At 39.0% G+C, this 15,025-nt stretch overlaps 1 protein-coding gene across 3 annotated transcripts; it reads left to right on the forward strand.

The window, feature by feature from the left end:
- Positions 1–2,549: 2,549 nt before the first annotated feature.
- On the forward strand, positions 2,550–6,493 carry LOC115960409 (receptor-like protein EIX2). 3 transcript variants are annotated; one of them, XM_031079294.1, is made up of 3 exons: positions 2,550–3,304; positions 4,019–5,732; positions 6,056–6,493. In XM_031079294.1, the coding sequence occupies exons 1-2, from the start codon at positions 3,293–3,295 to the stop codon at positions 5,705–5,707; spliced, it is 1,701 nt and encodes a 566-aa protein (XP_030935154.1). In that variant the 5' UTR covers positions 2,550–3,292; the 3' UTR covers positions 5,708–5,732; positions 6,056–6,493. The 3 variants fall into 3 exon arrangements, with proteins under 3 accessions (XP_030935154.1, XP_030935153.1, XP_030935155.1); XM_031079293.1 differs by having other exon boundaries at positions 2,550–5,732; XM_031079295.1 differs by lacking the exon at positions 6,056–6,493 and having other exon boundaries at positions 2,550–4,859; positions 4,999–5,089.
- The last annotated feature ends 8,532 nt before the right edge of the window (positions 6,494–15,025 follow it).

Raw genomic sequence — 15,025 nt, forward strand, 5'->3', positions numbered from 1 at the left:
CTTGAACCAATACCTTTAATGTTTTTGGCGAAATATTATGCATCTCGGACCAAATCCGATGAGATCTCGCCATTATCCGACGAAATCTAGGCCAAATCTCGTTGGATCAAGCTAGATCTCAGCTAGATCTCACTGGATCCGGCCAAAAATCGTTCCCGACGATGAAACCTGATACTTGAATCGATACAACCCTAAACCGAAGAGACTCGAACTGGAAAATCCGACCAGATCATCTGGGTCAATTTCGGGCCATATTTTCCTCCACTCGAATAATTCGGGTCAGGTTCGGGTTGGGCACAAACTCGACCCGGCCCTACCCGTGGACACCCCTAACAAGAACAAACTTAAAAGTAAACTATAACTTGGAAAAATCATGGAAAAAAAAAAAAAAAACTCACCTTGCTCTACGATCATAAATTGGAGGATATTTAACTGACCTCTCAGTGCCTGCAATACAAAGATTAAATTGATAAAACAAAAAAGATTAAAGAACCAATAGAACTAAGATTATCACAATTCAAGAATAAGAAAAATAATTGAATGGATTTGAAAATGATTTAGAAAACTAGTTTCTGCCTCAGTAAACTACTAGAGAAAGGCTTTGAATACTGTAAAAAAAATGTGCTTAGATGTTATGTTAGTATTATGATTAGATGAAATGGGTTTTTAGAAAACATAAAGGCCAAAAATAAACTTTCCCAAGCCAGGATTTGGATTGGAAACATAAAGTGAGTATTTATATGAATAAACTAGGGTTTTGGGGCATTTAAGATTCTTTTGAATGTTCCTAAAGGTCTAGGAGGCGGCCCAACCCAAAGATTAAAGTTTTGGGGCCCTAAATATGAAAATCTAGGTTTCTGGAACTAAGGGTGTGTGTGTGCCCTTGAATATTCACATGCATTCTTGCTGAAACCCTAATTCCTAACAAAATTGATAGCCCGACTTCAAATAACCATAACTCTCTTAGTTGCGTTCAAATTAAGTCTAGGATGTCTACTTTCTAATGAAACAAACCTCACCAGAAAATTATTTGTGGTTCAAAAGTTATGGTAAAAATTAAAATATGAGCAAATGTCATTTTTCAACATTGTTTTCAACGCGATTTAATCACTTTTGAGTTGTGATTGCCTCCAAAGTATTGAGAACTCTTTAATTATCCTTAGTTGATGTATGTCAAGCTCATCATTGGGGTTGGAGACCAAAGATTATTAACAGGTACAAATGAGGTGTCTACAAATGGAGTGTAGACTACTTTTATCATGGTCCATGTCGTGCATTTCATGGTTCACTTTCTTCTTCTTCTTGTTAATGTAAAAATATCTGGATATGAAAAACTTGAAAAATGAATATAAAAAAATAGTAGAGGAATAAAATAATTAATGCAATCTAACAAATGTTTCATAGATAAATTTGTTACTAACAATAAACACAATATAGTAGAAAATTTAGGTAAAAATCTCACAAATGAACAAGAAATTCATCAAAAGATTTACAAGAAAAATTATATGAAAATCTCACAAATGAATAAGAAATTAAAAAAAAAATGAGAATTAAAATTTTTAGAAGTAGTTTTACAATAGAAAAAAAATACCCTCAATTGACATACAAAATTACATGAAAATATTAGAATCTTTTCCTAATGCATGTATAGTTTATAGAATTATACTAATAATACCTATTAGGCTATTACAATTAGTTTCAATAAAAAGAAAATTTTCCAAATTAAAGTTGATAAAATTATATCTAAGATCAACTATGTCATAAAAAAAAAAATCAAATGGATTAATTATATTATTAGTTGAAAAATATATGTTAGTACTTGGTAAAACTCATACAAAAATTTAATTAGTAATTTTGCATCTAAAGAAAAAGAAAGAATAGACTTTAAGTATTAAAAAAAATTAAGTAATATTTAAATGTATAAAAAAAACCTTAATTTACTTATCACCTCAAAATGCGTTGAGCCATCAACTCTCTTTCTTGAAATTAATTAATTTTTTTTCTTATCTAGACATAATATTTGGCTTGTCTTTAGGGTTTCAAGATAATGGAGTCAATCTTGTATCGGAAGTTGTACCGGTTTGACGAATGGAACGATATATATTTGCTATCGGTCAATACCGATACACCGTTTTAGGTTTACCGCTATTTAAAATATATATATTATTTATATATTTTTTTAAAATAAATAAATATCATTTGTATATTTATAATTTTAATTATTTGGTAAAAGTTAATTTGTTAAGCAATTAAAAGTACAAGGCCAAAAACGTATAAGGTCAAAGATGAACAAAGTAGAAGGCCAATAAACTATTTATAAGTTTATTATAAAAAAAAGGAACAAAGATATTACGTGGCAGGGAGTTGGTAGAAAAAGATTAAATAATTAGAAAAACTATGGGTGATAAAACCAAAGATCTCAATTTTTTCCATCTTTCAAGTACTTTTGTCAGCTCTCCTCAAAAAAAAAAAAAAAAAAAAAAAAAAGTACTTTTGTCAGCTTTTTATTCCACACACGTTAACTTACCGTCCAGCACAACTTCCTATTTCACACCATTTAAACTTCCTAGACTCTCTCTCAAGTGACTTGCTCTTCCCACCACACATATTTTCAGATTTTTCCCTTCCATTAGCCAAAACATGTTTTCAGATTTGATCTCTCTCCCTCTCTCTTAGGTCTTAGCTTAGGCATTCAACTCCGTTTCACTGCTTCAATGCCGGTGCCGTTGTTCACTGCCAGCTAGATTTGCTATCACCAGTGTAAGGCCAAGGTGAAGAGATCCCAAATCGGTATCTAATTTCCGGCCGAAACCCGGTATATATCCCGGTACGGTACGAAACACCACCGTTTCTGTACCGATGTACGCACCGGTACGAAATATACCGGCCGGTACGTTACGAAATTGTCTTCCTTGCTTCGGGACCGTACTGTGTCTGCATGTGCGTGTTGTCCTCATCCTTATCTTCTTCATATCAATTGTGATCTGTTGGTCATGACTATGATCTTGGGTGGAAGGTCCTTTAAGCTTCCTCATACATTTTTAACGCTTCTCGTTTTAGTGCACTTGATGAGATTAGCCCTTGGCGGATTCATTCCAGGAGTTGGAGATGCTAACAACTCCAACTCCAGAAGGTGAGAGACAAGCGCTGCTTGAGTTCAAAAGAGGAATCAGTAGTGATCCCTATGGCGGTCTCTCTTCATGGGGGAGCGAAGATGAAAAAAGGAATTGCTGCAACTGGCAAGGAATTCACTGCAGCAACCAAACAGGTCATGTAGTTCAGCTTCGTTTCGATGGTTTGGGAGGTATGATTAGTCCTTCACTACTTGAATTGCCTTATTTGGATCTCAGTGACAATGATTTTAATTATAGCCATATCCCAGAGTTCATTGGTTCTCTAAGCAACTTAGAACACCTAGGTCTCTCTTCGTCCAATCTTAGTGGGCCAATATCTTCATCTTGGCTGGAATAATTTGACAAAATCTGAAAATCTCGAATGGTTGTCTCATATGTCTTCAATAGAAGATCTTGACCTAAGTTTAACAAATCTCAGTGGTGCCAATGATTGGCTTGAAGTTGTGAGTGGTCTCCCTAATTTAAAAACCTTGGATATGTCGGCATGTAATCTTCCTCTAACGAGTCTTTCATCTTTTTCCCAATTCAATCATTCAAAATCTTTTACTTCTCTTGAAAGTCTGCAACTCGGTGATAATGAAATTAATGACATTCCAAAATTCTTTGGGGATATATGTACTTTACGTGAATTGGGTTTGTCAGGGAACAATCTCAATGGACAACTCATTGAGCATATCAATGACTTGTTTGGATGTGCAAAGGACTCATTAGAGGTTTTGGAATTAGCAAGGAACCAATTATGGGGATTATTGCCTGATTTTGCAATGTTTCCATCATTAAAAGAGATTTATCTTTGGTCCAACAAATTAAATGGGACTATGCCCAAAACCATTGGAAACCTTCATAATCTGGAGCATTTGGATGTTTCTTTGAATTATTTGCAGGAAATCATCTCTGAAGCACATTTCTCAAATCTTTCCAAATTATTGTCATTGGACTTATCTGGTAATTCTCTTACTCTTGAATTTGACTTCAATTGGGTTCCCCCTTTCCAATTGCAACAATTATATTTGCGATCTTGTAAGTTAGGGCCTAGATTTCCAAATTGGATCCGAACCCAAAGGAATGTTACCGTCCTTGACATCTCCAATGCTGAAATTTCTGATACCGTTCCAGAAGAGTGGTTTGCGAACTTGCCTCCTAAATTATATAGTTTAAATATTTCTAGCAACCAAATACATGGACAGCTACCTAATGTGTCGACAATGAGTTGGTTTGAACCAGAATTTGTTTTGAGTGAACTAGAATTTGATTTGAGTGCTAACCGTTTAGAGGGTCCACTACCACTTTTTTCAAGTAATGTCAGCTCCTTGAATCTCTCCAAAAATCGCTTTTCAGGGCCACTTTCACCTCTTTGTAAAATCAATGATGGGTGGTTGGGTTTTCTAGACCTATCTGATAACCTATTATCTGGGCAACTTCCTAATTGTTTTATGGATTGGCCGAATTTACTTATCTTGAATTTGGCAAACAACAATTTCTCTGGGGAAGTTCCAAGCTCTTTCGGCTTCTTGTCGAATCTCCAGACATTGAGTCTACATAATAACACTTTCTCTGGAGATTTTCCTAATTCCTTGAAAAATTGTAGCAACTTGAGATTTATGGACTTGGGAAACAATAGATTCTCTGAAAAAATACCAGCATGGATTGCAGAAGACCTGCCACAATTGATTGTTCTTATCCTACGTTCCAATAAGTTTAGTGGAAGCATACCATGGGATACATGTAAGTTGAAATATTTACGAATCCTGGATCTCTCTTTAAATGACATCTCTGGAACTATACCACAGTGCCTCAATAATTTCACTGCCATGGCTCACAAAGCTAACTCTTCGACTAATCTTTTTAAGGGTCCTTTTTTTAGCAGAAATGAATATATTGGAGATTATGTTGACAGTGCTATGGTTGCATTGAAAGGAAGGGAGTACAAGTTTGGCAGAAATCTTGGATTGCTAAAGATCATTAACCTTTCAAGTAACAACTTGACAGGAAAACTTCCTACTGAAATCACTAGCCTTTTGGAGTTAGTTGTACTGAACGTATCCAAAAACAACTTAATTGGAGAAATTCCGCAAACAATTGGTCAGTTGAAGCAGTTAGAATCATTTGATATGTCATGGAATCAGTTTTCAGGCGTAATCCCATCAAGTATGTCAGAATTACAGTTTTTGAGCTACCTAGACCTATCTTTCAACAATTTATCTGGAAAAATTCCTTCAGGCACTCAACTCCAAGGCTTTGATGCAACTTGTTTTATTGGAAATAGGGCTCTTTGTGGGCCTCCACTGAAACAAAAGTGTCCAGGTGAAGAAACACCAAACCAAAGTTTACCAACTGACAATGGCAGTACTGAAGATTACGAGGACAATAGAGATGAATTCAAGAAACGGTTTTATGTTGGAGCAGGAATTGGATTTGCTGTAGCTTTTTGGGGCATGTGCAGTTCTTTGATTCTAAAGCGGTCATGGAGACATTCTTATTTCTTATTATTGGACAACATGAAGGATTGGCTATACGTAACAATGGCGGTGAACAAGGCAAGATTTTGGAGGATGTTTCAAAGACAGGCGTAACCACTTTTAATGTGAGGTTAACAAAGTAAGTCATCTATAGCTCTTTTTCCCGTGATTTTAGATATATTTTGTTGTTGTTGAGTAATTCTTAAGTACTTCGGAGCACAAAGAATTGTGTTTTCTCCTCCACATTCATGATTGGGTCCATTTATTAAATTTATGATAAGGTCCATCTTTAAGCGTCCTTGAGTATTTTCTATTTCTGCCATTATGTGGCAATTTATTTCGGTCTTGTTCATTAACTTGTTCTCTATTTTATTTTTTTACTCTTGTTCACATTTTTTTTTTATTCGCTACACGTGCTAAGAATCATTACTAATTCTTGTCATATTTCAAATTACATATCAGGAAGTAGCAGAGATTGCCACTGAAAGCGATACATTTAACCTGGATGGTAAATTTCACTTAGCAATTGCATGAAGTTGAAGAGGTTCTATCTAGTGCCTTTAATAGTTTTCTTTTACCTTGGTGTTAATGTCTGTCTACTGGAGCTGCACATGTATATATGAGTGTCAAGACTCGTTTGTAATATATGTGTGGGTGTGGTCTAGATGATTTATTTTATTACCTTTTCTCTCATCACCATCATTGTCAGCTTCAATAATGTAAATTTACAAACAGATCTTATGTAATTTTAATTTAGTTGAAGTGTACTTGTACCTTCGATTGTGATGTTATTGGTGGTTATTAGCCATGTGGCCCCTCTTTCGGGGGCATTTAGACATTGTTGAATGGATATGCGTGTTAGTTTAAGAATCTCGAGAGTCAAGAGAATGCTTTCTTTAACCCAGTTCATGTTAGGAGGTGGCTCATGAAAAATTACTCCTCTTTTCTCTGAGATCAACTCATAATAACTGCATGGTAGGAATAGTTCATTCTCATTTTGTCACCTTCTCTCTCAGCAATTCTTTACTATGTAATTTAATTAGATACTTGGTGATATACCATTTTTTTTTTTCTCTTGGAAGTTGTTTAAAAGTTAAAATTGATGATTCTGATTGCACTTGAGGCAAATAAACACGTTGCACTCCTAAATTCTTTTAGCTACAAACTTTGCATGCTTCTACAGTTACAAGAATGACGTTCTTTCTGACATTTTGCGTGCATTTGCCAAGCACTTATAATTTGCGTTATGCGTTTTTTTTCTGGGTTCCATACACCATTCATGGATTAGCAAGTACATAAAATGCAGCAATAAGAAGTAAATCGGGGTCCCACAGGTATTATTCATAATTTAAAAATTATTTTACTACAGTATTTTCAGTAATAAATTTTCAATTTTTAGGAATAAGCGGTATTCAAATAGAATCTTTACTTGCTATTTTTCACAAATTCATCAAACTTATTTACAAATGGCCAACAGTTGTATAATTTTTAAACATTTTTCTTTTTATACATAGATGTTGACATTCTACTGCGGTACATTAAATTTGAATGTAATCAAATGGTTAAGTTCATATCATCTGCATGGTGAGGCAGAAAAAGATCGAAAGAGCGGAGTTTTGTCTGCTGTCAAGATTCATACTACATCTACAACAAAACCAAAAACAAAACAAAAATGTTATGGTGAGAAAACTAAGATTGAAAAGTGGAGAAGAAGCGCCGGTAGAAAGAATAACAAAGAAGACAAAACATAAAATGATAAAAGTGAAGATAAAGATGAGAAGAAATTCAAAAGTAAGAAGGGTAAAAACGGAGGAGTCAGAGACTAGAAGTTGTGTGAATGAGAAAATATTCAAAATACAAAATAAAAGGGAAATGAGGTGGTGGTAATGGTATGAAATTGAAATGCCGAAATATAGGCAAAGAAAGAAGTGGGAGTAGGTTGGAATATTTAATGAAATGTCGTGTTTTACTTTTCTATTAGATGATAGACTTTTTATATGTTTTTTTCTATTCATTGTGTGTTGTCCTTAACGTGCCTTTTTTGCATGCAATAAAAGTTGTATTTAACTATTTATACCATTACCTGATTAAATATATAAACATTAATCATTCATACTTTTAAAAAAATTAGCAATTTAGCATTTTATTTTATAAATTTATATACATTTAAAGAATAAACAATGTCAAGCCAAGAGCGCCCTCATTCTTATCTAATTATTATAAAAATAAAATGATGGATATAAGAATTCACATATGACCATATCCCTCAAGTCTCAAGTTGCTTTTTACCACATTGTTTTAAACAAAGTTTTACCATAACGCGTTGTTGTAACTAGTATGTAATTGATTGCATTATGGAATCATATAAATAACCAAATAATTACACATTATATGAAAAATACATTTAATTGAATTATTTTTATCAATTTTTTTTATTTGTTCTAATTTATTATATTTATTTTATATTTTAAATAATTATCAAATTAATTATAAAGTCATTATGGTGCGACCTCGATCTAATTTCCAAAATCTTAAACTTTTCCTCTAACGGTTCATTGAACAATCCAAATCTAAAAACCATACTACCCATCAAAATTGAATTGGATCTTTGCATACTTAGATTAATTAAATTATTTGGTAATTTTGAAATAATTAAAACCAATGAAGGTCTAAACAACCTTTCAATCACAAACAGCTGTTGGGTGCACTGCACCATGGTCCAGCCCACTTGTAATAGACATTTAATTGAATTATTTTAGTCAAATTTTTTTATTTGTTATAATTTATTATATTTATTTTATATTTTAAATAATTATTAAATTAATTATAACATCATCGCGGTTCGACCTCGATCTGATTTCCAAAATCTTGAACTTTTCCTCTAACGGTTCATTGAACAATCCAAATCTAAAAACCATACTACCCATCAAAATTGAATTGGATCTTTGCATACTTAGATTAATTAAATTATTTGGTAATTTTGAAATAATTAAAACCAATGAAGGTCTAAACAACCTTTTAATCACAAACAGCTGTTGGGTGCACTGCACCGTGGTCTAGCCTACTTGTAACAGGCATGCTCGTTTAATGAGCTTGTCTTTCATGTTTCTTAAATTTTCTTCATTATATAAAAAAGTCAGCATGAGTTATTGGGGTTAGTTGGCTTAGGCGTGTTGGACACGTTAAGGAGAAGAAGAGAAGAAATTAGGGGCTGATGCATTAAGGCCATTCGGCCAATGAGAGCTGAAGAAAGAGATTTTGGTTGAAGCAAAGTTAAAGTAAGTGGCTTGCATTTATTGTGATTTGATGTGAAGAGTGTGGAAGGAAGAAAGGAAGAAAAGGTGAAAGAAATAAAAGGAAAAGGCCATTCGGCCATTTGTGGTAGAGTGAAAGAGTACAAGTCCCAGAGTGTGAGGACTGGTGCAGTCTTAAAGCAGTGCATGAGTGAGAGCAAGCAAAAGAGAGAGAAAAATAGAAAGAGTATGAAAAAATTGTGTGAGATATACAGTAAAAAGGAGAGCAATGAGGGAAAAGAAAAAGAGTTTTTTTTTTTTTTTTTTTGCTTAAGTTGTATATCTAAAAGTGTTGTAATCTTTATTTAATACAGTGAAATTATTTGGAGTTTATGCTGTCGTTTTTCCTTTAAGGAGAAAAGGTTTACACGTAAATCTTTGTGTTATTGTGTAGTTATGCTTCCACTATATTTATTAAAATTTATTCACAGTTGTGAGGCCGGGGAGCTTATGATCCAGCCCACGTTCCATTAGGGCTCAGGGCCCATGTCGAGGAGGGTGTGTGCTGAGGACGAATGATGAAAGGCCGAGAAGACAAGGGGGACAACTGAGGATGACCCTCTCCTCGGCAATCCAGGACTTCAATGGGAAGAGTAACGCCTCGATGAAGGCTATCCCCAAACAGCCCCTTGAAGGGGATGCGAGTAGAATGGGGCCTACGTGTAGGTACGGTGCAAAATTGGTTCAAGGTAAAAACGTCCCTTCTGCATTAAATGCACCAGCCTGCGTCCTGACCATGTTAATGAGAAAAGACGCCTGGGCAGGACGACTTCGATCATCGCAACTAACAGAAAGCAAGGAGGGATAACTGATGGGACGAGTACAGAAATAGGCACCTGCCTGACCAACAAGTGAAGGGCTAAGATCAACTAAGCCGAGCTATATAATGTAAAGATTAATGCACCACAAAGGGGGCTCGGAAAAATGGCCAAAAACCAAAGCCTCCCAGCCAGCCTCCAGGAGAAAGACTCCTAAGGTGAACACGATTTAACTATGTATGAACACCATGAAAAACCACCGTCTAGTGACCAAGGCCTAGCCTTTCAAACCCATGCTCTATAAATGATATTGTTTAGGTCTTTTTACGTACGAACCCAACACTGTTAAGGGTCGTTACAAATCGTGTCCTTACAATTGGCGCCGTCTGTGGGGAGGCTTGTGTGTTGGCATAGGCGATAGGTCGAGATAGTTCCCTTGTCATTTCTAACAGCCGGTTGAAGTATTCTAGCGTAAAGTTCCACTAGGGGCTATGTTTCTTTACTAGGGGCTACGCTTCATAGCGGCAGTCGCGCGGATAGTTCTAGGGGCTTGGTTGAGGATCTAACTCCCCTAATTGAGGATCTAACTCTCCTAAAACCAAGGTCTCAGGCCATAGTCGAGGGGTTAATTCCCCCAACTACTTAGAAGCAAAAAACTGAGTTTTGGACAGAACTAAGGTATTGCATGGTCCTCGGACTCAAACCTATGGGGAAGCCAACTACTTAGAAGCCGGTTGCAGTGTTCTAGTATAAAGTTTCACTAGGGGCTATGTTTCTTTACTAGGGGCTACGCTTCATAGCGGCAGTCGTGTGGATGGTTCTAGGGGCTTGGCCGAGGATCTAACTCCCCTAAAACCAAGGTCTCAGGCCATAGTCGAGGGGTTAATTCCCCCAACTACTTAGAAGCAAAAAACTGAGTTTTGGACAGAATCAAGGTATTGCATGGTCTTTTGACTCAAACCTATGGGGAAACCAACTACTTAGAAGCAAAAAACTGAGTTTTGGACAAAATCAAGGTATTGCATGGTCCTCGGACTCAAGCCTATGGGGAAACCAACTACTTAGAAGAAAAAATTGAGTTTTGGACAGAACCAAGGTGTTGCATGGTCCTCGGACTCAAACCTATGGAGAAACTAACTATTTAAATATCTATTAAGTTTTGGACAGAACCAGGGTATTGCATGGTCCTCGGACTCAAACCTATAGGGAAACCAACTACTTAAATATCTATTAAGTTTTGGACAGAATTAGGGTATTGCATGGTCCTCGGACTCAAACTTATGGGGAAACCAACTACTTAAATATCTATCAAGTTTTGGACAGAACTAGGGTATTGCATGGTCCTCGGACTCAAACCTATGAAGAAACCAACTACTTAAATATCTATCAAGTTTTGGACAGAACCAGGGTATTACATGGTTCTCGGACTCAAACCTATGGGGATCCAACTACTTTAAAGAAACCTGGGTACTAAGCAGGACCTTACACTACACGTGACATCTTGGATGATGCTTATATCTCCATTGAATGAGGGTCAGACATGAGTTCAATGCTCTACAGGCACAGGTAAGCTAACGTTCTGAAACATGATTCTAAGTGCATCGCATGCCCAATTATTCATACGTGTTAAGATAATTAGTTTAAAACTCATAAACAATAGTAAGCATCGGCAAAGGCAATTAACAAGTAACCAAAAGGTAAAAGGAAGAAAAGAATTTCAATTTCATATACGTGTTCAACAAGTTCAATCTACTAGCAGATTAAAAAGTTTTCAAAATAACAAAGAAACAAGTTAATCGTTAAACTAAAAACAAGTACGAAGCCTGGCCGGGGTTTCTACTTCTTTAAATTTGCCTCGGCCACGTCCTGGGAAGGGGGAACGGGATCAGTTTCAGTGCCTTGGAGGGCAGTTTCTTCTGGGGAAGGCTGAGCAGGATCGGCGTTGGTGCTTTATGGGACCACAACAAGGGAAATTGCCTGTAGGGGCTGGGCCAGTATGACTGGCTCTTCGACATTAGGCATCTGAGTGTCAACCACGGGCTCAGCAGCCTCTTTAGATATCTCAAGATCTTTATGCTGAGATGCTTCAATCACCCCCTGAAGCTCTCCCTCTTTAAGCGACTCACCAGGAAAGGCGCCGACCTGTACGGTTTCCGACTGAGTGACCTCTTCCTCGGGCGGATCGCTCACAGCTGTGGAGCTGGTGAAGGTGGCCTCCTGAATGGCTGTGGGGTAGAATATGTTCTCCGCTTTCCACAAACCGGATGAATCATTCACCCAAGCTCGCTTCAAGGCCTCTTCCTAAACCTAGGAGCAGTAAAGCCTGCATACTTCAGGAATCTGGGTTTTAAGGATGGCTTGGGTTTGAGCTACCCCTTCATTATAACCATCATCCTCGGCCGTTTCCTTGGCAGCCTCAGTTTCGTTTCTGGCAAACTCGGCCTCCCGCTTGGCCCTTATGGCTTCGTCACGGGCATACTTCGCCACACCCTTATCATGTTCTGCTGCGACCAATCTTTTATTTAAATCCTTGATCAGCTTCTTAGCTATTTGCAACTGATCCTCGGCTTCTAGCAGACGTTTTGTTTGGTCCTCGGCTTGTTTTTGAGCGCCAGCCAAGCCCGCCGAGGCGTTGTCCCTCTCTCGGATTGCATCTGTTAAGGCAGCCTTGGCCTTGGCGAGGTCCTCCTCAGAAGACTGGAGAGTTCACGCGGCCATTAAGCGTTTGGAGCGTTCATCCTCGGCCGCCTTACTCTTCTTGTTCACTTCTTCCTCCATCCTATAGGTGGCCTGGAGAGCCTGTCAAGGGAAATAAATACATCGTAAATGACAAACAGGGAGTGAGAGTTAATAAAATTTTAGGTTTCAAAGAGCACTACCATGCCCAGGTACCTCTTCGTACTGAGGAAGACCTCCTGCATCCTCATTTTCTTCAACCCATCCATGTCAGTGGGAAGTAGCATGGTTCTCCCTAATGCGTCTGCCACGTAACCACCCTCGCCATCTCCAAGGTCCCTCATGGACGCGGTTTCCAACAGTGGACTTCCGTGGAGCATTGGGGCGGGAAGCCAGGCGCTTGGCAAGGATTGGGCCTTGATCCCCTTCCCCTTGCCTTGGGAAGGTTGGACTTCGGTCTCTTTACCCTTACTTTGGTGCCCAATCTTTAACTGCTTCGCACGCGGGGCTTCCTCCTTCTCCTTAGAAGGTTGGGACTTTCCCCCATCCACGGTCTCCTTACCCTTCGGACTCCTCTTCCTCTTTGAATCAGTGCTCTCCGGTTGAGGAGGCAGAGCTAGTGGGAGAGAAGTAGGAAGTTTGGGGCGAGGGGATTGTGGCTGTGACTTTGAGGAGGATGACCTAGTCTGGATAGCCTGGGGCGGAGGCGGTAGGGAGGGAGCATTGGGCTATATCGGTCCCTGCGCATCCTTCCCTGTTTGGCCCTCGCGGAGTTCGAGCAGGGTGGTCGGGGGCTTTCTCTTGAGTCCCATCTCGACTTGAGAAGATGTGCCTACTGATGACAATTCCGCCTCGGACAAGGCTGGGTCACCTATATCACCAGGAGGATCCTCGGATTGGTTGGCTAGGTCAAACACCCTAAACCCTTCATCGGACTGATCTAACTCGCCTTCGTCCTCCGTTATTTGATGAGACGAGGAGGGGCCCACCAATGGGATGCTCCTTGGGACAGATGGTGTGTCGGAGATTAGAAATCCTGTCTCAACCACAGTAATTTTTGGAAGATGAGGGCGGCTCTTGCTGATCACTTGCCTAGGGTCCGCGAATGACTTCTGAACGGGAGCGTACCCTAATATTTTGTGAGCAGCTCGGACTTGACCATCTTCGTCATTTACAAAAACTGTCGCTTGTAGAATGGTCTCCAAGTCCACCCAGTTAACTAAATGAAAATGCCGTTGATAAGCGTGTGGATCTGCAAAAGAAAAACACATATGCATGATTAGTTACCGAACCACATCAGATTGGAATGGCGCAAAGGGTTAGCACCCTTCCATTCCCTATACCCCACCTGGTTTTCCTTCTACTATGGGGCATGGATTACCATCATACCATTCACCGGAGACGATCAGGCCCCTTGTTGGAATCAGGGAGACATTGAATTAGTCGAACCCTTTCATCTCTCGTCTTCATGTAGTAGGATTTCCCTTTCAAATCTTGGAGATTATAGCACCAGTTCACGTCATGGTGGGTCAAACTTAACCCCCATCTTTTCGTTTAAAGTATCCACGCAACCCAGAATCCTAAACATGTTGCCGGTGCACTGGGTGGGGGCTAATCGAAAGTGCCTGAGGTAACCCCTCGTTACCGGCCCCATAGGGATTCTCATACCCCCCTCTACAAAGGCGAGGACGGGAATTACTACCTCGCCCGTTTCCCTCTTATAGTGCCACTCCCCCATCTTACAATGCCTCAGACTTACGTTGGGAGGAATCTTGTAATCGGTAATGAACTTATTCATCGCCTCCTCATTATCAACTAATTTTCTCAGTCTCGATTTGGCCATCTCTATGATTTAGTAAATAAACTCAACCAGCGACGGGAGAAGAAAGGGAACCAGAGAAAAATAAACCCAGAAAAGAAAAAGCACGAGTCAATGAAAGCAGGAAACTTACATAAAAGAGGAAAGACGCTTCGGATAGGCTTTTTGTGCTGGAGATAGACTTGAGTTTGGACGAAAGTTCAGATGAACCCAGGGTGTACGCGTTAGAACTCGTAAGTGCAAAACTGAAGAGGCGGATCTGTTCCAAAAAATCTTTTATACTTTCTAGGGTAAACTGCACAAATTTTCCTGCCCATAAAGACCAAGGGATCACCACCGTTCGATCTTCATCATGCCGTAGAACGTGGGAGACACATAACCGTCCGTATTTAATGAGGCCACGTTTTGCCTTCCAAGGGCTCTAGGAACGTGTCTCAGGCAGATGGAAAGTCTTGGAAACCGATAGGTGACAAGGATTGACAGGTATTGGCAGATGTCTGATGTCATCAAAACCCTCTTATCCGCCCGAGGAGTCGGATAGCAGGATTTTGAGGGGCTATTGTGAGGTCGGGGAGCTTATGATCCGGCCCACGTTCTATTAGGGCTCAGGGCCCATGCCGAGGAGGGTGTGTGCCGAGGACGAATGATGAAAGGCCAAAGAGTTAAGGGGGACAACTGAGGACGACCCTCTCCTCGGCAATCCAGGACTTCAATGGGAAGAGTAACGCCTCGATGAAGGCTATCCCCAAACAGCCCCTTGAAGGGGATGAGAGTAGAATGGGGCCTACGTGGAGGTACGGTGCAAAATTGGTTCAAGGTAAAAACGTCCCTTTTGCATTAAATGCACCAGCTTGCGTTCTGACCATGTTAATGAGAAAAGACGCCT

This window comes from Quercus lobata, chromosome 9 (assembly GCF_001633185.2).
Source record: "Quercus lobata isolate SW786 chromosome 9, ValleyOak3.0 Primary Assembly, whole genome shotgun sequence".
In the NCBI taxonomy this organism is placed as follows: Eukaryota; Viridiplantae; Streptophyta; class Magnoliopsida; order Fagales; family Fagaceae; genus Quercus; species Quercus lobata.